The following is a 21826-nucleotide window of genomic DNA, read 5'->3' as shown; positions in this document are numbered from 1 at the left end:
GGATTAACCTCTGAAAGGAAGCCCCAATGCTTTCTTAATATATTCTTAAATGCTTTCTTTTATAAGAGTTGCAGTGGTCATGGTATCTCTTTACAGCAACAGAAAACTAAGAGAAAAAGGAAATTTAAAGCATATGGTACCTGAGGTTACTTTATATTCTCTCATATAAGATTGCAGACTCATCTTCAATTTCCAGTATTTGCTTTAAAAGTGTGCCTCAACTTATGTATAAATTAGAGATATTTTTTCCTTTATGAATATCACATTCAAAGAAATAATTTGACAGACACAAATATTGTAATCATGACAAAGTAGGCTTTGCTATGCCTAGAGCCACTGCCAACTAGTCATCTCTGAACACACACATACAAGTAACATAATGGGGACTTAACATGTTTTATTTAGAAATATACACACATAGAGAAATACACATATACATGCTTAATTAGTAAAAAGAGGCCATGAATTTGAAGGAGAGCAGGAGTGGCATATGGAAGGGTTTGGAGGAAGAAAATGGAAGGAAAAATGTAATTAACTTATAACTTCGATAATAAAAAAAACAGTAAAAACGAAGAATTTCATAAACAACTCAGTAACTTGTAATATATATTTTTATTTTATACAAAGTAATATTTCAAAAGTTTACACTGAAAGTAAAAACTGCTCCACGTATCCATGATTGGCGTAAGATTTCTTTTTTATAGTCCAACACTGAAAATGTTTCCATTTACTAATAAGGAATGCCAAGGGTATCCATCACCAGTTGAATAGCTTGCAATGAATTTGTGATTTCTTCCACATTGTCACGCCTCAAAACCCACTGTGGCTTAAGTCTGTTTAAGGGGGGAAAAAAGGCATCAATGAAGTGTTTGTTAAAAAGAGTTACTTTTAAGATGTGGGAGAGCTTCCCACCATAGCTTATTACTACCTGTATATTATTTCTAAAAATTGATGCTGGCCTCTGCAGTTTTCTGCTGTTTGTCTCCACAAATGCCTTTCCGGTTCACCTGTTAACTCTCAAGGTGATATTCTTGGTGAAACTGGTTAAGTCTTTTCTGAGGTCTTGCCACTATTCTTCGTAACATCAGCATCCATATATGATCAAAGAGCCAACAGCCTGGGCCATGTTATTCACCCCGCCACCCCTTGTATACTGTCAGTACTTCCTTAACCATTCAACTGTCCTTTCTCACAGGCACAAACTACACTTTGTCTTCATAGAAACCACACAGCCACTGAGCCTTAGTCTCAACTTAGACTTCCACTGTACAAATCCCACTTCTGACTTCCATCACGCCATGTGCTTTAGTGAAGCCTCTAAACCAAATTTCCCACCTCACCAGGACCTCCAATTCCTTCAACCTTAAGCATCCACTGTAGTTAGTAAGGATAGAGTGCCTGCACTCTTCATTAGCATCGGTATGTCAATAATCTACTTTGAAAATGCTATCAACTTTATTTCTCCCCTTATAACATTCATCTGAAAAATCCAACTGTGTTCCAAAGTGCATAAAAATGTCTGCTTTTCCATTCCTACACAGATGAATACCAGTAACGCAAACTACAATCTGGGTTGCATCTTGGTCAAGTCCATGTTTCAAAGGGGCATCTGAAATTTCCTAGAGTTACGCTTCTTTCCACAACGATGACTACTTTATTCCGTGCTTATTTTCAGATGTCTCGGTACCCTCTCAGGCACTTCTGAATTTGAGTTTACAATCACACATGTCAGTGACTGAAAAAATGGGGGAGGAGGAGACACATATCCTCTGGAAGCAATCCCTCCTATCTTATTGTTCCTTCCTGTTAAGTAATTAGAGAATCTGGACACAGATAAGAAGACCAAATGTGGCACACACAGACAATGGAACAATCTCACTGACAAAATGGAACATGATTCTAACCCAGGGTCACCTTCATCTGACCATGCTAAAGAGACCCTGAAACTAATGATACTTTGATTCCTGTTGCTACCTTGGCTCTCCTGCTCAACCACAGAGCTGGTTTTCTAATGGCTTATTGACATTTCGCTTCTGTGTCAATGGTTCTCAGACTTGCCCAAAACAAATTCCATGATTTGAATGCTTCCCATTCTGTCATAATTTCCAACTTTTTCTTTACTTTTCATTTTTCAGGAACTCAATATGAACATTATATACCAGTGATAATTGCTTAAACCCACCAAGCTTCTGGTAATTATTACAGCATTCCAAAAAACCTAATACAAAGCTTACAAAGATCTTATCTAGGAGAAGAAATTTAGAAAGTTGGGGTAATTACGGGAAGAGTTGAGGTTGACATTTTGGCTAAGAGGGACTTTTGACAGTTGATACATAATGCATTCTTACTTTAATATAAAAAAATAAGTGACAATTAAAACCAGCTTCCTAGCATGCTTTTTTAGCTACTTAACACAGGGCATTTTTTGAGTAACTAGGCAATGCCCAAAGCCATAGCAATGATGATTTATTATGTACTTAGATCTCCACTGAGCCAGTGTTCTCCTCCTGTTCAAAATGTAAATATTTATTAAATGAATCCATCATACATGGAACTGCAGACCCCATTTAACCACTTACCTTGAAACCATTCTGGTCCTCACAGATCTTTCTGGTATAAAAGAAAAGCCTATACAGGAATTCTGCTTCTGCTTATCAAATAACCCTTCTGTATTCGAATTCACTTTATGCTTAGGAACTGTAAGTTTGTAGAGGCGATAAATACGATCAATAACTTTTGATCTGCTTTGTACATCCTAAAAAAAAAGAGACAATTAACACTTGTTAAAAACTAGTAAGAATTAAATTTCTCTGTAGGAAATCATCAAGGATCAATACTATGCTTTTCTGCTTCTAAGAATCAGGAGCAATGTAGAAAGGAAAGACTTCAGTCAATCCACCCATCACGTGCAGATACCAAGTCTTGTAAATTTTCCCAAAAAGAACCTCTTCCTGTCACTGACACAAACCCAGATGATGCTGGCACATCTGCTGTTGTATGATATTTTGTTGGTGTTCTGACAAAGCTTGCCTGGAGATCAGAGGGCAGAACTAACCACCAGTTAACCATAGAGGCCAGGCAGTAGTGGCATACACCTTTAATCCCAGCACTTGAGGGGAGGAAACAGGAAGATCAGGAGTTCAAGGCCACCCTGGGCTACAGGAGATTGAATCAGTCTAAAAGAGAAACAGAGCTAGGTGGTGGTGGCTCACACCTTTAATTCCAGCACTAGGCAGGTGGAGACAGGATTTGTCAGCCATTCAGTCTGAGGATTGGTAGAGATAGGAACTTGCCCATTGGGTCTGAGAAGTGTCTAGTGGCTGCTGCTCTGCTTCTCTGATGTTTCAGCTTTCACCCTGATATCTGACTCTGGGTTTTTATTGGTTAAGACAATTGGAGTCACACTTCAGTCTGTACTTCCTTCCTTCCTGAAGTTTCCCTTATCCACACATGCTCTCCCAAATTCATTCTCTCTCAGCAGCTAGAATGACATAGAAGCTGCGTGGGAAAGCTGAGCTTGGTGACACAAGCCTGTCTACAGTCAGTTCTAGACCAGCCAGGGCTACATAAGTAAGATTCTGTCTCAAAACAAAACATACACAAAAGCCAAAACTAAAACCACAGCAAAACTCACACTGAAAATATTCTCTGGTATAAAATATTAAATTGCTTCTCAATCTACTCAGAAAAAAAAGCTATAATATAGGTACAAGCTATGGTTATTCTGTGTCAACAGCTATAATTGGATGCTCAGTGGTCTCAGCACTAAAAAGCTTGACATTTAAACATGGGAACAGCAGCAGGACAGGGTTAGGACAGATACACAAACCTGGCCCCTAACATGCTGGGATGTGTTGTTCTTCCCAGTGAGTTGCTTACATGGATGCAATAAATTTTACTTTCAGAGTTTAGCTTTCCCTTTTTTAAAAACTGAGCTTTAGGTCCATGTGCATACTAAGCACGTGCTCTACTAATGAACCATTTTTCCAGCCCTGGAGTCAGGTTCTTTATGACTAGAAAAATGTCTGTGTGAATTCATTTTTATCATCGAATAAAACAGGTTTGAATACACATAAAGCTCTACATTAGTGTGACAACTAAAGAAAATATACAAGTCAAAGACATTAAAAGTCTAGGAGAAAGGCAACCGATCACTACTCACAGAAGCGCAATGCTCCGTCTTCAACAGCACAGCTAATAAACAGCAAGTTCTCGTGAAAATGCTCGCACTCTTCTCGGCAACTTTATCCCCAGGCTTCTCTCGGTACACCTGCAAAAGCTCCAGCAGCGTGTCCACACAGTTCTCAGCATCATAAACTGCTGAGGTGGTCTTCTCATACTTAAATAGACCAGAACAAAGTTAAAACTTACAAGAAGCACATGCCTTTAAACAGGCTAACCACAAAATAAGGTTAGAGCCAAATGTTTGGAGCATCTGCAGCAAGTAAAAGGGATTTAATGATGACATTTCGTTAGTTCTGATCCCGTATCACACATACATTCCCATCTTAATCATTTTACCCCACCCATTTTTACAGTTTTAAAGTGAATCAGAGCCCAAGTTGAGAGAGAGAGAGAGAGAGAGAGAGAGAGAGAGAGAGAGAGAGAGAGAGAGAGAGAGAATATCTTGAAGTAGAAAAAGAAGCTTTTAAAGATCATTATTTAAGACTCTCATAAGGAAACTTTCCATGATTACCATAGGGTAAGATGAGAGTAAAGAGAAGATCCAGTTAGCTATCGAGTATTTATTTGAGAAGAAGAAAATGCTATAAAATAAAATGGTAATTTTAATACTGAGTCTAGAATACATTTTTCAATGGCTCATTTGTCCAACCATGTCATTAGATTCACATTGAAATGTACACAGCACTAAAATAACAGGCCATCACTAGCTGACACTGTGCTCTCTTTGAAGAAGTGCCTGTGTAATGACTGTCTTCTCAGTTACACCCAGGGCGGTCCTGTGCTGGCACTCACTTTACAGGTGCAAAGCATGAAGTGAAGACACTCTATATAATCTGCAACAACACACAGATCCAGAACTAAAATCCAGACTCTGGCATCCACCACCTCTCATCAACACAGGAGGGTGGTTCAGGAGATGGGCCAAGGAGGAAGTCTTCCCTCTTACTGCCTGGCCAGTGTGTAACTGGAGTAAGTCCTATTTCTCTATCTTCTTTGTGAAATGGAGCAGGAACTACTTTAGAGAGTTATAAAAAACTAACTTGTAAATCACTAGCATGTAGATAGTAAATGGTAATCATATGTTATGAGCAAAATAAATTTAATCATATAAAAACTAGTATTTCCATATACACCTATATTGATAGATTAAACTTTTTTCCTAGCCCTAGGAAGACTCTTGAACATAAATGAATTTTAAGAAAGAAGCCTGATCTAATAATGAGCAAACATAAGAGTTTAATTTGCAGGGTCATATTTCTTGACAATGTATATTTTATTATTAAAACAGAAAGCTACCTTTGCTACATTCAGCAACACTTGAACAGCATATCCAACAACTTCCATACAAGGAACACTTCGATTACAACTTCGGATCACAACAAAGATCGTAGAAATTGCTCCACTTTCAGCCATGTTCTCACAGCAAAGTGGAGATAATCTGGTCACGACCTCTGAGAGAAAAGCAAACAAATAAATAGGGCGATTCACAGGAACAAAACACAATTTGAGAAACAGGGTATTATTCCCCATTCTTAGGAAACGTGTCCCCACTGGTAAACATGGCACTGCTACAGTGAACTCACCCAGGTGCTTCAAAGCATCCAGGATGGCAGACAAGTGCTTGTACGTCAGCAGGTGATGCAGCGCACGCGCAGTTCTTCTGTAGAGCTTGTTCTCCTCCTCTACGTTCCTATTGACAGCTCGCAGGCTCAGCCGGATAGCTCTAATTTCTGTGCGATCGTTTTTCTTCCTCCAAGAGTAGCCTCTCCACAGTGCCTTAACAAACAGGTATAACAGAGTCACTTAAAGATGACAGCGGTCACGTTTTGAACCTACATTTGAACTGAAGCTGCAACTCTTGATTATAACCTTGGGCTAAAACTAGACTTTACCTTACCTGAATTCTAGTGGCACTGCTATTGACTTTTTCCTGTCTTCTGCACAGGAGAAAGTGACGCACCGCCTTCTGTATCACCAATGCAGCCCTGTTCTGCCGGTGCCCACGTTCTTGAGCTTCACGGTTAGTTTTTATGATCTCATGATACTGTTCAATAAACCTCTTGCGTTGCAATCTTCTTCGAAACCATCTCTATTCAAAACATGGTTTTTCACTTTTATTTCAGAATGTATGTGAGTAAATTGAGTAAATACACACACACACACACACACACAATTTCTATGCATGGATGTTCATAAATGTATGCATATACATGTATGAATATACACATTTATATACAAAAAAGTGAAAGGAATATTGATATATCCTCCTTGTGGCATCATTTTCTTACTCCACTTGGAGCAAATCTTTCTAGTTCTTGTTGGATACGTGTGGGCACAGTTTACAATGTATATGGGTTCTATCAAACTCTGCCACATTTTGCAAGTTGTTTTCTACCCCAATATTTTATATATAAATATATATCAGTGTATACAAAAAAAAAATTCTCCTCTATAAATTACAATATGGTATCAACTAGAAAAATAGGCTAAGTGCATTAAAATATTTTAAATAGTAAACAATACTCAGGTAAAAATTTAAATGACTAATAAATTGGAAAAAACTAGAAATGACAGCAAGCAAGTAAATCAAAACAAGGACGTAATTCCATTCCCATTCATTAGAGTGGCAAAATCAGCATGTCTTCCGAGGCCACTGGCGGACAAGGCTGAGAGAAACAAGTATCCACGGAGTGGGGATGTGGATGAGTACAATTGTATCAGTGGATGATCACTCTATTTCTGGCCCACAAAACATCAGCCAGCTTCTAACCCTTAACTCATCCTGTGAGCTACAATTTAACAGCCTAAATATTCTGTGACCTTACGTGAGCGCATTGAAAAATGAGTAACAAAAAAATACTATCTTTTGTTTGAATGCAGAGGGCAAGCTAACCTGAATAGAGATGACTGAATGAATGTGCTTCTTAGCATTCCTCACAGCCACGTGGATTCTATATGCTCGTTGGATTCGAATAGCACACATGTGACAGTATGCAGCTGCTGTAAAGTGGAGAAGTCGATTTTTGGCTTTCTCTTCTGAAACCTAAAGCACAGATAGAAAAAATTCCAATAGAAAAATAGGCAAAATACATTAATGTAATTTAAAGCAGAAAATACATAGATAAAAAGTATTTTTGTCTAAGCATATAAAACTATATAAACAAAATGTATTAACTTAATTAGGAGTCACTTTCATTTTAATTCAAAGTAATTATAATTCTTTACTATACAATAGTTCTAACATAATATAGAACATAATAACATAATCTTATATAATAAGATACAAACGCAGAATTTGGGGCCCTTTACTAAAGAAAAACAGCTTTTAGGTTAACAAGCTTACTGAAAGACAGTATTTAAGGCAGATCTGTAGTACTCAGGGAGAGGCAGGTATCAGGTTCGTAAAGATTACAGCATTCCAAGCAGAGATGTTAAGATAACGAGATATGAACGCTGACAAATTTCATTTCTCCAGCATCAGATAATGGAGCACAAGTACAAGGAAGGGCTCTCGTAAAGCTTTCTACCGGGACCTTTGACTCTCGATTTCTGATTTAGATTGAATGAATACAAGATTTCTCCCTTTCAACTGCAAATCTGATTAATTTCTTTCTATGCAGGAGCTCACATATTCTTAGCCCCAGTGTCATGGCCTTCCTAAAAGAAAAGATTCCTTGGTGACAATGTGGCTATCACAGGAACGGTTCTTAGAGTTGCTGGAGAGGCAAAAGGCTACTTGTGTGAAAATCGGTCTCACACACACACAAAGCTCCCCCCCCCCCCCCCCCCCCCCCCGGACACACACACAAAGCCCACACACTCTTGGCAGTTCTTTTGTTAAGTGTTATTGCATTAACAATTTTTAAAAATCCATTTTAGATCTTTGGTGTAACCATCCATCTGCGGGAAGAAATAAGATCATGGAACAACAACAACAAAATCTATGACAACCAATGACCTTGTTAGATGGCTCTGCAAGTTGAATTGACAGTGTTCTCCAAAATCCGAAATTTATCACCACTTAACATCAAATACTTTGATTGTGCTCTAAAATACTTACTCTTTTCCTTACTAACTGGCCACACACCAATGCTTATAAAATAACTGTACACTTTTTAAATTTGATATATTTCATCCTTCCACGCTTCCCAGACACCCTATGTCTCTGTATGATCAAAGCAACGGCTCTCTGCTGTAGAGGGGACTGCCCGCCCCCCCTTATAATCTCTCAAATGGACTTGTATCAAATCAAACAGGCAGGTCGATGACTTCATAAGGAAAAAAAGTGCAAGTAACATTAATAGGCAGGAATAAGATTTTCAACATGTTAGAAGTTCTGGGATTTCTCACTGTAAAGTGAGGTGCTATACTCATAATATTCCTTACTTTCATAGTTTGAGAATGCCCTATTTCCTGGACACAGGAAAGTGATAAAAATACTACTTCTAAAACCACACAGATCTACAGCAGAAAAGAAATGTACAAGCTAGGATCAATAGCTATCAGGTGCTCTCTCCCTTTCATCCACTGTGTGTGAGTGGAAGGAGAGAAGAACATTATTACAAGACAAACCCACTGGATGAGAGCACAAGCTACAATGGGAAATGCACAGTAGTCATTAGAAATTAATCACAGAAAAAGCTGTTTGTGGCTTTAAGAGCTACAATGCAGGATGGAGAGAAGGCTCAGTGGTTAAGAGCACTTGCTCTGACAGAGGACCTGGGTTTGACTCCCAGCACTGACATGGTGGCTTACAACCTTCTACAACTCCAGTTTCAAGGGATCCAACATGTTTGTGATCTATATGGCTCCTGCATGCATGCAGTGCACATATATACAGTAGGCACACACACCTACCCAGAAATAAGTAAATATAAAAAAAAGAACTACACAGCTTGTCCACCACCTTCCTTAGATTGCTCAATCATATAATATCTTCAGAAATAAGTTCACACAATTAAAACTGTATGGTTAGAATCCACTTAAGCTAGCTAAGTTGGCTTTACAAATTTTCCCATACCCACAAATCAGTCACAGCGAGTTAGCACTCTAAACAATTTCTAGAATTTAACATGATCATAGCAATAGCAATTACCATAAAAGTTTATTATCCATTATCTGCCTGGCATATATTAACTGTTGGTAGTCAGAGTAAAAACAATTGTTATGTAGCTAGAATGAATATTATATGAATATAAATCATGTATGCAAAAACTAATTTTGATACATAGCAATTTTAAAAGCTATATTTACTAACCGATCATGGGCATTACAGTTACTCTAAAACTCTGCTTAAATACTTTAAACAGATCAACTACGGCTTAGAAAGCATGTTACGAAATATTTGACTTATACTATATAAAATATATTTCTGTTCTTTCTTGAAACATACTTTCAGTGTAACCATGAAAATTTCAAGTTTGAGAATACATTATTTAATACACACATACATACATACATACACACACACACACACACACACACACACACACACACACACTTATACATAACATACTGGCAAAATCATATTGTAATAAGTGAGCGTAATTTTAATGGACTAAAATAGATGTGTGCAAAACAAATGCACAGTTCAACCTTTAACATTTTTTCTGTTTCATTTCTTGATGTGGGTCTGTGTAAATGAGTTGACTTTTATTTATACTTACTTTTAAAATCAACTCCTCATGAGCTAGTCTTGCAAAGAGTGTAGCTCTCCACTTCCTCTGAATTATAATTGCTGATGTTCTCATCTTCAAGAACCTGAAAAGGAGATTAGAAAGTAATTTGAAATCTGTTTAATCTAGTCAGCGTTGCCCCACAGTACTGAGGAGAAAGAAAACATAAGAAAAGGAGTGATGTAAAATGTAAATGTGTACCTTGTACTTCACCTCCAGCAGTCAGATTTTTACACATACAATGAGAGCCAGTTTTGCAATGAACAATCTTCTATTATATAAAATATAAACTCTGAAATCTAATAGGACAAAGAGTTCTGTACATTTTTCAAAAGTCTTATTGGGAATTAGAAGAATTCCTGCATGAAGGAGGTGGTGACTGAATCAGACTGATCAAAAGAGAAAGGGACACTATCGGAAAGGAAAGATTGCCTCCATGACATGAACTTGAAACTGAGTAAAAGAATGACTAGTTTTTCTTACCACCATGATTCTTAGAAAGGCTGAGAGAAAAGCTCACCATTTTGGAACAGAAAATACAAGCATATACCTTAATACTGACAGTAAACATCACCTGCATATTATATTAACCCATTTCCCCAGCAGTATAGGTCAAGGAGTTCCTCAAACTCTGAAGGTCCCTTTTAGTAAATTTTAGGCAATTACTGATGCAGTGGCTCATCAATTCTGGATAAAGAAAAATTCTTACACTATGGCATAAAAAAAAATTAAAGGCTATCTAGTAAAATTTTATGAACATTTTTGAAATTAAGTAGAAATAGAAAAATAAATTCTGTACAGAGAGGTGATAATCAGGCTCTTCATCATTAAGGATAAAGAGATAGAAAATAATACATTGTATAACAAAAACAAAACCCAGATGGCTCAACAGTAAAGTATCTGCTGTGCAGGCATGAGGACCTGAATTCAGATCCTGGGCACGCAGACAAAGCTGAGCATGCCTATAACCCTAACACTGAGATGTGAAGACAAGCAGAGGCAGAGGTTGCTGGGTACTCACTCTAGCTAACTGGTGAGCTCAGGGAAAAACCCTGCCTCAAAAAACAAGTGGACAGTGATAACCTGTCTCTCCCTATCACTCACACATACATTGCACACACACACTAACAATTTTTGCCAGTGGCTTGTTTTTTTTTTTTGTTTGTTTGTTTTATTTATTTATTTTTTAAGTCTTTTACTCTTTGGGGGGCCCACCACCCAGCTCCCAAATAAAGAGGAGTCTTAATTATAAATGTCTGGCCTTAGCTTGGCTTGTTTCTTGCCAGCTTTCCTAAATTATCCTGTCCACCTTTTGTCTCTGAGTTTTTACCTTTCTCTTCTGTAAATCTAGCTTCACTCTTAGTCCATGGCTGGTTAGGTGGCTGGCCCCTGAAATCCTCCTCTCCTTCTTTTCCCAGATTTCTCCCTCTATATATTCTCTCTGCTTGCCAGTCCCACCTATCCTTTCTCCTGCCTTGCTATTGGCCATTCAGCTCTTTATTAGACTATCAGGTGTTTTAGACAGACACAGTAACACAGCTTCACAGAGTTAAACAAATGCAACATAAAAGAATGCAACGCATCTTTGCATCATTAAACAAATATTCCACAGCATAAGCAATGTAACACATTTTAAAATAATATTTTACAACATTTCCTCCTTTTTGTCTAAATAAAAAGGATTTAACTTTAACATAGTAAAACTATACACAACAAAAACGGTTACCAAGTAAGAATTATATTTACAATATTCTGTCTATTTGTAGTTAGCATATTCAGAGAAAATAATTCAAAGTTTTACACCTAATTTATTTTCTATCATAACTAAGGAACACTACCACTTGCCCTTGCTGCTACCAGCAGCAGTTCGGCTGCAAGGGCTGCAGCCTGAGGGGATTCTGTTCCCACAGGAACCCACTCTTTCAAAGCTACAAGGGAGCTTATCTAAATCTCTGTCCCTCTAAAGAACTCAAGATTCAAAGGTTGAGGTGGAATTCTGCTTGCTCAAAGGCTGAATAGCAAGTACCTCACCTCCTTCTCCTTGCTCCAGTCTCCCAAAAAGCCAGGCGTCCTTCTCCCAGCCCCCACTTAAAAGCCCTTCTCCACCTGGATCCCCCCTACTACTTCCTGTCAGCTACTTGCTGACGCAGCCTCCTGACCACAGGTTAATTTTATTTAATCAAACAAATGTAACACATCTTTGCATCATTAAACAAATGTTCCAGAGCATAAACAAAAGTAACACACCTTAAAATAATATTCTACCACAGTGGCTAAAACAACAAAGGAAGTAGAAATCAATACTGGACCAGTTCACTCACTTTCCAATCTTCTGTTCTTACATTCATCCCTCTAGATTTGAACATACATATGTTTTACTAAATTATACTATCAAAGTTATACTTTACATAAAAAACTAAGTTCAAAAGATATATTTTGTGCAAACACACACATATACACAATTTTAAAAAATATATAAATGGAAGATAGCAATTTAAATTTATTTAAAAGAAAATAAACAGTGTTACTTTACCTAGACACTAACACTTCCATAGTGTTGTAATACATTACCTCATTCTCTCCAGCTTGGCACAGAAGTATCCTTGAATAATTTTAGCAGCTTTTAATAAAGCTAGATATCTCCTGCGTGCTCTCCTACACCTGTACCAAGCTTGAATCCTGCAGGCAGCTTCCACTTTGGATAAGTATTTCTTAGCTTTATACTTCTTCCATACAGCCTATATCAAGCATATAAATACAATAAGGATACAGTATTGGTCTAAGATTATAAACTGAAATATTATGAAATTAATATTATAGTAATTGCATATATAAAAACAGTTAATATGCAATTAATGGAAACAAAAAGTTAATTGTAAAAATCAAGTTGGATTCTGCCTCTTTACTAGAAAGACACACAGTGAGCATTTTGACGGCAGTGGCTATTACAATAGTGTACGTGCAGCATACACTTGATCATACACACTGTGTGGCTGGCTGCCAGTTCACTTCCGCACAGCCTAAGAGGAAGTTTAAAACTGTAAGCTATGTGTGATTTGTTGAAAGCCAGATAGACGCTCACTGTCCTCAATACACCCAGAAGAACAAAAATAAGATAAACTCTACTTTCTGCAGAGAAAGAGCAACAGCTCCCTCTTCACTTTCATTTGTGATTATATGATCTGCCTGCAGCAGAATTTTGAAAGGACAGCCAGATTTTCTTATTCTGGCAACTTTGTGAGAGTGATACATATAACTTACTCAATTAAAAATTTAAAAAATGATTAATCCTTATAGTAACAAAATAAGAAATTATGGACCAGAGAAATTAAATACTTGTTGATCTACAGTTCAAATGGTAGGACTATCATAGTTAATATTTATAAATATCCTGTGAAATGAAATAGCTCCCAAGCCGTCTATTTGTATAAAATATAATTCAGTTGACTTTGTATGAGATTAGTTCGGCTTTGCTGTCATGTAACTGATGTGGTCCTAACTAAAAACTAAAACACCCACTGATTCACAGCATCTGGAATTTGATCACACTTCCTATTCTCCCCTAATCCCTGTCTTGTTGATACCAAGTTCTTAGTTTTCTTCTTTTTTTTCTTAGGCTCATGTAGACTTTGCTCAATCTCTTAAAATTCTTATGTTCTCCAGATCCAAGTCTTAGGCACTCTATTTCCTAGATATCCTTCCACAGGTTCGATTATCAGTATGTGATAAAAATGTACAAAACAAACTAAAAAAATCCACTGCTCTTCTGACCTCCAGACACAGTGAACTGCCTTAGTAGACATCCAGATGGGACACCTGTGAGACACTACAGTCTGGTGCTCCATCCTGAGCTCATCATCATCTCAAACTCTTGCATCTGATCCCTGTGGCCATGAAGGGTATGTCTGCTGAATTGGTAACATTTTCTTTCCTTTCAAACCTGATCTATAATAATGCTATACCACCACGACAAAAAATGTATTTCTTTGCTCAATCAACAGCTTTAGCACATGCACTTGGCAGAGTGACTCTAGTGTGGCAGGCAGCCAGGTGCTTATGTGGCACATTTACTTACCTGGAAGCCTCTTTCAGACTCCACATGCCTCCTTGCTTGAAAGGCTCTAAAATGCTTCTGTATAATCACGGCAGCCTCATGCTGGTGCTGAATTTGTTTTGTAGTGTTTGAATCCTGAAAATGTATCTGATTAGGACTTGTTTCTTCCTTGCAGGCACTGAGCAGAAGAGCTTGCTGTCTCTGTTTATTTGCTCTATATTTTTCTTGTATCACTTTTGCTGCCCACCGAAGTTTCTGGTAGAAACAGTGCTGCCTGTGCTTCCTAAATGTGCTCTGTATTATGACAGCGGCACGGTGTCTTTCTTTAAAAAGCTGGCTCGCTTTCATTCCTTTATGTGCAGCTTGAATGGCCACAGCAGAATCCCACTGTCCGATATGTCCGTTAAGTTTTTCTCTTTGTAGTTTCATAGTTCTGTATGTTCGATAATGCTGCTGAATTATGATCGAGGCACGTTTCCAAGTGTGAAACCTAACATATGTTCTGTGCATTCTAAAAGTAGCCTGGATGAGAACTGCAGCCCTGTGCATTTCTTGCAACTTCCTTTTTACCACCAGTCTTCGATAAGAGGACTGTATTGTAAGGGCTGCCTTCCGTAACTGCAGGAATTGGTGCAATTCATGCTTGGTGTAAATGGTGGCTCGATATCTCCTCTGAACAAATATAGCAGCTTTTCTGAGGGCAACGAATCTCCTCCTTACTACTAAAGCTCTGAACTGACTCTGAATAAGGGCTGCAGAAGAATGCATAGTCTTCAACTGACTTCTGGTTTTCATGCCCCTAAAGGCCGCCTGAAGGATCACAGCAGCATGTCTCTGTCTGATGAAAAGCTGCCTCTGCAGTTTTGCAGCTCTGTGTGCTCGGTATTGCTTCTGGATCACAGCTGAGGCCTGCTTCAAACCCTGGTACCTCACACAGGCTCTGTGCATTCGGAAGGTGGCCTGGATCACAGCGGCAGCCCTGTGCATCTTTTGCATCCTTTTCCTCACCACCCATCCTTTGTATGAGGACTGGATCTTAGTAACTGCCTTTTCCAACAGAAACTGCCGGTGGTACCTGGTGTGAAGATTTGCACGGTGTTGTCTCTGAATCCAAACAGCAGCTTTCCTGAGAGAGAGGAATCTTCTTCTCACCAGTAGAGTTCTATATCTCCTCTGAATGAGTGTGGCAGCTCCGTGCATGGCTTTCAGATGTCTCCTAGCTTTCAGTCCCCTAAAGGCGGCCTGAATGAGTATTACAGAATGCCTCAGTCTATTGTACCTCTGAAACTGAATGCTTCCTTCTTTCACCGCTCGGTATCTCTGCTGGACCATTTTTGTCACCTCCCTTAACCTCTGGAAATAAGCTTGCTGTCTGTATCTTCTAAAGCACGACTGAATGAGTGTTGCTGCGATCCGCATCCTTCTCACAGTCTGCCTAACCCTCGCTCCTCTAACACCTGCCTGAAGAGTTCTAATGGCCCGCAGAGTCGCCAGGTACTTCTCACGCTGAGTTTTGCCTAGACGGTACGCTCTGTATCTCCCTTGAATGACAAAAGCTGCTGCCCTCATCCTGTGGTATCTTACTCTCGACTGGTGCATCTTGAACATGGCTTTAATAAGTGTGGCTGCCACGTGCATGTGTTGAATATGTCTTCTCACTCTAACACCTCTATAAACAGCTTGAATTTTAATGGCTGTTTTCTTGAAGTTAAGATACTCCTGATGTTGCTGGGCTGCAGTTTTAATATTCCGATACCATCTCTGAATGACAACAGCTGCAGTTCTATAGTTTGCGTATTTCTTTTGGGTTCTGTAAGCCCTAAATTTAGACTGTATAGTGACTGCTGCTCTGTTGCATTCAGTTATTCGTTTTCTCACTTTCATACCACGGTAAGCTGACTGTAAAGTTACTACAGCTGCTTTTGTTTCCAAATATAAACAGCGCTGTTCTTTTCCAACTTTGTAAGTCCTGTAATGCGCTTGAATCTGAAGAGCAGCTGTTTTCATGATCTTCCACTTCCTTCGTTGAACGTGCATTCTGTAATATGACTGTATGAGGGCAGCGCATTTGTGCTGCTGGGCAATCTGTCTCCTTAGTGTCTTTCCTTTCCATGTAGCCTGCAACACCAGAACTGCACGACGGAGTTCAACGAACTCCAAGCGCTGCCTCTTTCCTGCAGCCCATGCCCTGACATGCTGCTGGATGACTATTGCTGCTGTTCTTAATAACTGAAACTGCTTCTGGGCCAGGACCATTCTAAAAGTGGACTGGATCTTCACCGCAGCCTGATGTTCCCTCCTGAGCTGCTGCCGAACCCTCCAGCCACGGCAGGCAGACTGGAGAGAGACTACAGCCGCTCTTGTCCTGAGGAATTGTGTCCTCACGTCATAAGCAATTTTGTGTGCCCTGTACCATCTCTGAATCTTCAGCGCAGACTGAAGCATTCTTTGGAATTTCCTCCTCTGCCTGTAGCCTCTAAAAACCCTCTGCACTGTAACAGCAGCTGTAGACTGCTGCTTGACTATCTGGCGGACTCTGTAGCCTCTGAAAGCTGCCTGCAAGCAAACAGCGGCTGCTTTGACCTGCAAGAACGTCTTCCTTTGACTGACTTGTGCCTTGTAGGCCCGGTAGAAATGCTGAATGACAACAGCTGCCTTGCACATCTTCAGGTACCGCTGCCTCGTTCTCCTCATTCTGAAGTAAGACTGCAGAGAAACGGCAGCTCTGCTTTGCAACCTCATCTGCTTTCGGACAAGGCATCCTCTAAAACATGCTTGCAGTCTGATACAGGATTCTCGCACCTGCATGGACTCTTTTCTCTTTTGTGCAGCCGTTTTTTGGGAACGGTACCACTGCTGGATAAATAGTGCAGCTGCTCTTAGACGTAAATACCGCTTACGTGTTTGTTTCATCCTGACAATTGACTGCAGCTTTATCGCGGCCTTTCTGAAGCTCTGAAATTTCTTTCTTGATGTATAAGCCCGATAATATGACTGAATCTTTATAACAGATGTTAAAGTATGACTAAACATTTTCCTGGCTTGCATCCCTCGATATGCAGACTGTAGAATGATGACTGAAGACCGTGTTTTCTGATAAGATGCTAGAACCTTCCTGGCTGAGACGGAAGCTCGGAAACGAGTTTGAATTATAATAGCTGCTTTCTTTATAGTCTTGTATTTCTGTAATTGTTGATGTTTCCTTATGTGTGCTTGCAATCTGATAACAGTCTTTTTAAGGTTTAAAAATCGAAGTCTTTCCTGTCTCATTCTCCAATAGGACTGGAGAACATAGGCGGCTCGCATGCGCCTGTGTGAATTGCGAGCCTTCATCCTCCTGAAGGCAGCCTGCAGCCGAATGGCGGCAGCTTGTTTTCGCAGGTAGTCAGCGCGTGCTAGCCTCCCCTTCCGATACGCCCTGTAGTGCTTCTGGAGGGTCAGGACAGCATCTTTCCTTCTCTTATACAACTTCTGGGCGTGAAAGCACCGAAATCTTCTCTGGATGGCTACAACACAAGACCTAATATACATATATTTCTGCACTTCCCTATGTCTTCTATACCAGGACTGTATCACAACAGCGGATTTTTCTCTGGCTTGTTTCCTGAAATGCCATTCTCTAAAAGCTCGCTGCAATGTTACTGCAGCTCTAGTCTGCAGCTGCAGCTTGCGTTGCTTCCACCTTCTGAACATAAGCTGGATTACAAGGGCTGAAGATTTCAGCATTTCAAATTGCTGTTGATCTTGTTTTCTTCTTAAACAAGCACGCCAACGCCTCTGAATAGTAACTGTGGCCCAAAGGTATCGTTTGTAAGATGTAAGAGTGATTTTCATTCTTATCCTAGACTGAAGGATGACTGAATAGTATTTCAACTTCAGAAACTGTTTTCTGGTGGAGTATCTTCTCCAATAAGCCTGAGAAAGGTAAGAAAGGAAATGAAGTAAAATAGACATAGCTTTCTGAACCTACCATTCAAAAAATGCTCATTTTTCCAGCATTCTGCTTTAAAATAACCATGCGGCCAGCTCTGATTGGACCAAGAGGCATCCCCATGAACAGCCCATGGACCAGACTCTATAATCTACAAGACCCACTCCCTGCCCCAAACCCACCCATCCCCCTGTGGCCTCAGAGGCTCCCTGAGACACAGAGGCTAGCTGAGACACAGAATCCTCCAGCTCTGACTGGACCAAGAGGTGAGTGTCTCCTCTCCCATCCCAAAAGTCCTGTCTCTAGGACCCAGACACTGAGGACACAACCCGTGCCCTCTTCCCCCCACCCATCGCTGACCCAGGTGCAGACCAGCAGGGAAGACTCCTGTAGGCAGGCATCCCCACCAATACCCCTCATTGGACCAGACCCTGCAATCTACAAGACCCACTTCCTGTCCCAAACCCACCCATCCCCCTGCGATCTCAGTGGCTCCCTGAAACAAAAGAATCCCCCAGCTCTGATTAGACCAAGAGGACCAAAAACTCTGATAAGACGAAGAGCAGCTCCCTGAGACACAGAATCCACCAACTCTGATTGGACCAAGACTCCCTATTGGACTGAGAGTGGCCCCCTGAGACACAGACACAGCCAGCACAGAGTGGACCAAGAGCAGCTCCCTCTGACACAGATGGTTCTTGTACCAATTGGAGGAAGAGATGGGTAGATGCCAGTCCAAAAATACATACAACAACATAAAAACCAGTATGACCCTAGCAGAACCTAGGGGTTTTTCAACAGCAAGACCCGAACATCACAACATAGAAGCAGAAGAAAGCAACCTTAAAAATAACTTTATGAAGATGATATAGGCCTTTAAAGAGGAAATGAAAATTTTCCTTGAAGAAATTGAGAAAAAGACAAAAAATTGGAAGAAATCAATAAATCCCTTAAATAGGGCCGAGCTCCAAAAGTCCAGTTGATGAGAAAGAGAAGAGATTCTACAAGCCAAGGGACATCAAGACCATGGTGGGGAAACTTACAGATATAACTGAACCAAGCTATCGGGAACTCATGAACTTTAGACCAACAGTTGTGGAGCCTCCATGGGCCTGAACTAGGCCCTCTGCATAAGCAAGACAGTTGTGCAGCTTAGTCTGTTTAAGGGGCCCCTGGCAGTGGGAATAGGATCTACCCCTGGTGCATGAACTGGCTTTTTAGAGTCCATTACCTATGGTGGGACACCTTGCACAGCCTTGATGCAGGGGGAGGGGTTTTGACCTGCCTCAACTGAATGTACCAGGCAGGCTTTGCTGACTACCTATGGGAGGCCATACCTTTTTGGAGGAGGGGTTGGGAGGAATGAGGCTGGGGGGGTTGTTGAGAGGGGGATCTGTGGTCAGTATGTAAAATGAATAAAAAATTTCTTAATTAAAAAAAACAAAAATAAACAAATAAATAAATAAATAAATAAAATTAAATAATCATGCTAAGGGCTGGAGAGATGGCTCAGCCACCCAGGTCCAACAACCCAAGTTTGGATCCCAACACCCACATCAGGCAGTTCACAATGTTCCAAATGTTGTAATGTTCCAAAAAGAAAGAAAAAAAGAAAATGTGCTTAACAGAGTTTTTTTCCTCGTTTCTTGACATAATGTTCTAGACATTAAAGCCAATGACTCTTGAAGAGTAGTTATTGTAGGAGGTAGTCCAGTGATGCTAAGTACACTGGTTACTGTGAAAATGAAAATATCATGCTATTTTATAACAATCTTGTTTATATACAGAATTTTGGAATATGCCAGGGACCTAGAACAAATTCTCTGTGTATGAGACATATAGATGACTGTATATAAAGTCAAAGAAGTAATTTTTTTGGCTCGACAACATTACCGGCCCAATACTCCTACAGCATGGTCCTTTGTGAAGGCTCCATGCTTGGTCTAAGCACACCCTAAAGAAACATTCATTCTGTTGACCTCTTTGCTTTAAAGTTTACTTTCTTACATGGGCTTTCAAGACCAGAGAGTATGTGTACTATATTGTTTATCTTCATAACAAGATGTGGAATTATAATATATATCCAAATACACTCTAGCTTATTTGGGCAAAATGACTTTAAAAGTGACGTGCTATTTAGAAAGTATTATTGTGTTTCTATAACTGAAATGAAGGCAAAGTAAAGCAGACATGCTGCTCAGACTTGCAAATATTAAGCTTTTAATCTATGTCCCTTACTATATTATTTGCTATTAAACTCCTCAAGCTAAAGAGACTGAGGAGTGTAAACAGCTCTGTAGCTGTTTCAATATCACTATTAGTCTGTTTCTAAAATGTTAGTGAATTTTTATATTAAGGAAGGTAAATCTTGGCCTATCAGCCCTGCTTAGCACAACATTGTATCTGTCAACTAAAAATAAATAGCTTACACTACCCAAACCAGCAGGATGCCTGCACAGAATAGACCTATAGATCAAAAAGCAGGACAGAGGAAATAGAAACCTGTGTACCTGCTGCCACCAGATAGATTTTCAACCATGGTGTACAAACATACATTAAAGAAATGACTTTAATGAATGGTGCTGGGAAATCTGGAAATCTACATATAGAAGAGTGAATCTAGACCTTTGTCTCTCATCTCATAGGAAATAATTCAAATAAAGCCCTTAGTGCAAGATCTGAATCTGATGGTGCTCAAGAAGTGAGAATTGCCAAATGGGATCACATCAGCTTAAAAAGCTTCTTCACAGCAAAGGACAGAAGCAGAAAGAACAGCTATAGAATTGGACATAGTCTGTCAGCTAGATGCCTGGCAGGAAGTAATATCTAGAATAAAAACTCAAACATGGACACAGCCAGATTCTAAGTTGTCCAATCAAGAAGTGCACAAACAAATTAACTAAACTGGTGGTTCTCAACAGAGAAGAAATGACCAATAAATACATGAAAACATGTTTACCATCTGAACCATGAAGACAATGAAAAGCTTTAGGTGTATGTGCCAAATTTAGAATACCCAGGTTAGGGAGCTAAAGGACAATGGGAGAGGAGAAGAGAACATAGTCTATGTGCTAATAGGAGAGACTGCCATCCCGAATTACTATATCCAGCAAAACTATCATAATTAAAGGAGAAATAACAATTGTGCATGAAAATAAACAAAACAAAACAACAAAAAACCAAGTTGAAAGAATTCATGACCACTAAATTGCCACTACATAAGACATCTACAGGAATTCTTCAAACTGAAGAGAAAGATAAATTCATCTAGGAAGCTAAGGATAGAATAAACCATGCTAGCACCAAAGATAAGCACATGAGGAATAAAAATAGACCAAACACTACAAAGCTATCTAACTGGCAGGAATTAACACAGACAACTCAATAACAACTCTGAAAGCTAATGGTCTTTATTCACCAATCAAAAGCTGAAGACTAGGAGACTGTATCCATTTCCTTGCTGCCTCTAAAAAAAATGCACCTCACCACTAAAGATCGCTACTACCTTAGTAAGAAAGGATGAGCAAAGTAATTCTAAGGAAATGAAACTCGGAAACAAGCAAGTGTCCCTCCATTCTCTGACAAGGTAGTCTTCAAGAGGACATTATTCTTCTAAACTTAAAGTCAGCAAACATAGCTGTATTTAATTTCTCAGAACAAACCCCACTGGATATAAAAATATAAATTAATCCCAACATAGAAATAGTGGATGACTTCCATATCACACTCTCACCAAAAGACAGGTCATCCTGATAATATATACACCAATAGACATAACATATACAGAACATTCTAAACCAAGCACACAGAGCACATGTTCTTCCTAACAGTCCGTGGAACTTCCTCAAAAATACATCATATACTAGGACACGAATACAGGAAAACTCAAATAATTTCTTATATTCTATCTCTCCAGAATTGAACAGAACAAGAAATCAAAAGCAAGAGAAACACAAAACATATGCAAACTACTGGAGACTG

At 39.5% G+C, this 21826-nt stretch overlaps 1 protein-coding gene across 1 annotated transcript in view; it reads right to left on the bottom strand.

Annotated features, from left to right (window-relative positions):
• Positions 1–593: 593 nt before the first annotated feature.
• Positions 594–21826, bottom strand: part of Aspm (assembly factor for spindle microtubules) — a 55169-nt gene continuing 33936 nt past the window's right edge. The window contains exons 18-27 of the mRNA XM_052737101.1: positions 13936–17829; positions 12432–12598; positions 9852–9945; positions 7079–7228; positions 6083–6274; positions 5769–5961; positions 5482–5636; positions 4163–4339; positions 2580–2755; positions 594–833 (exon numbers count right to left, since the gene is read on the bottom strand). Coding sequence (XP_052593061.1) covers positions 731–833; positions 2580–2755; positions 4163–4339; positions 5482–5636; positions 5769–5961; positions 6083–6274; positions 7079–7228; positions 9852–9945; positions 12432–12598; positions 13936–17829 — 5301 coding nt within the window. The 3' untranslated portion in view covers positions 594–730. The remainder of the gene's footprint in view (positions 834–2579; positions 2756–4162; positions 4340–5481; positions 5637–5768; positions 5962–6082; positions 6275–7078; positions 7229–9851; positions 9946–12431; positions 12599–13935; positions 17830–21826) is intronic.

This window comes from Peromyscus californicus, unplaced genomic scaffold, assembly GCF_007827085.1.
Source record: "Peromyscus californicus insignis strain IS unplaced genomic scaffold, ASM782708v3 Scaffold_14__1_contigs__length_90479793_seg_2, whole genome shotgun sequence".
NCBI classification, from domain to species: Eukaryota; Metazoa; Chordata; class Mammalia; order Rodentia; family Cricetidae; genus Peromyscus; species Peromyscus californicus.
Note: the sequence above shows the minus strand (reverse complement) of the source record. Positions and strands in the feature narration are given on the sequence as shown.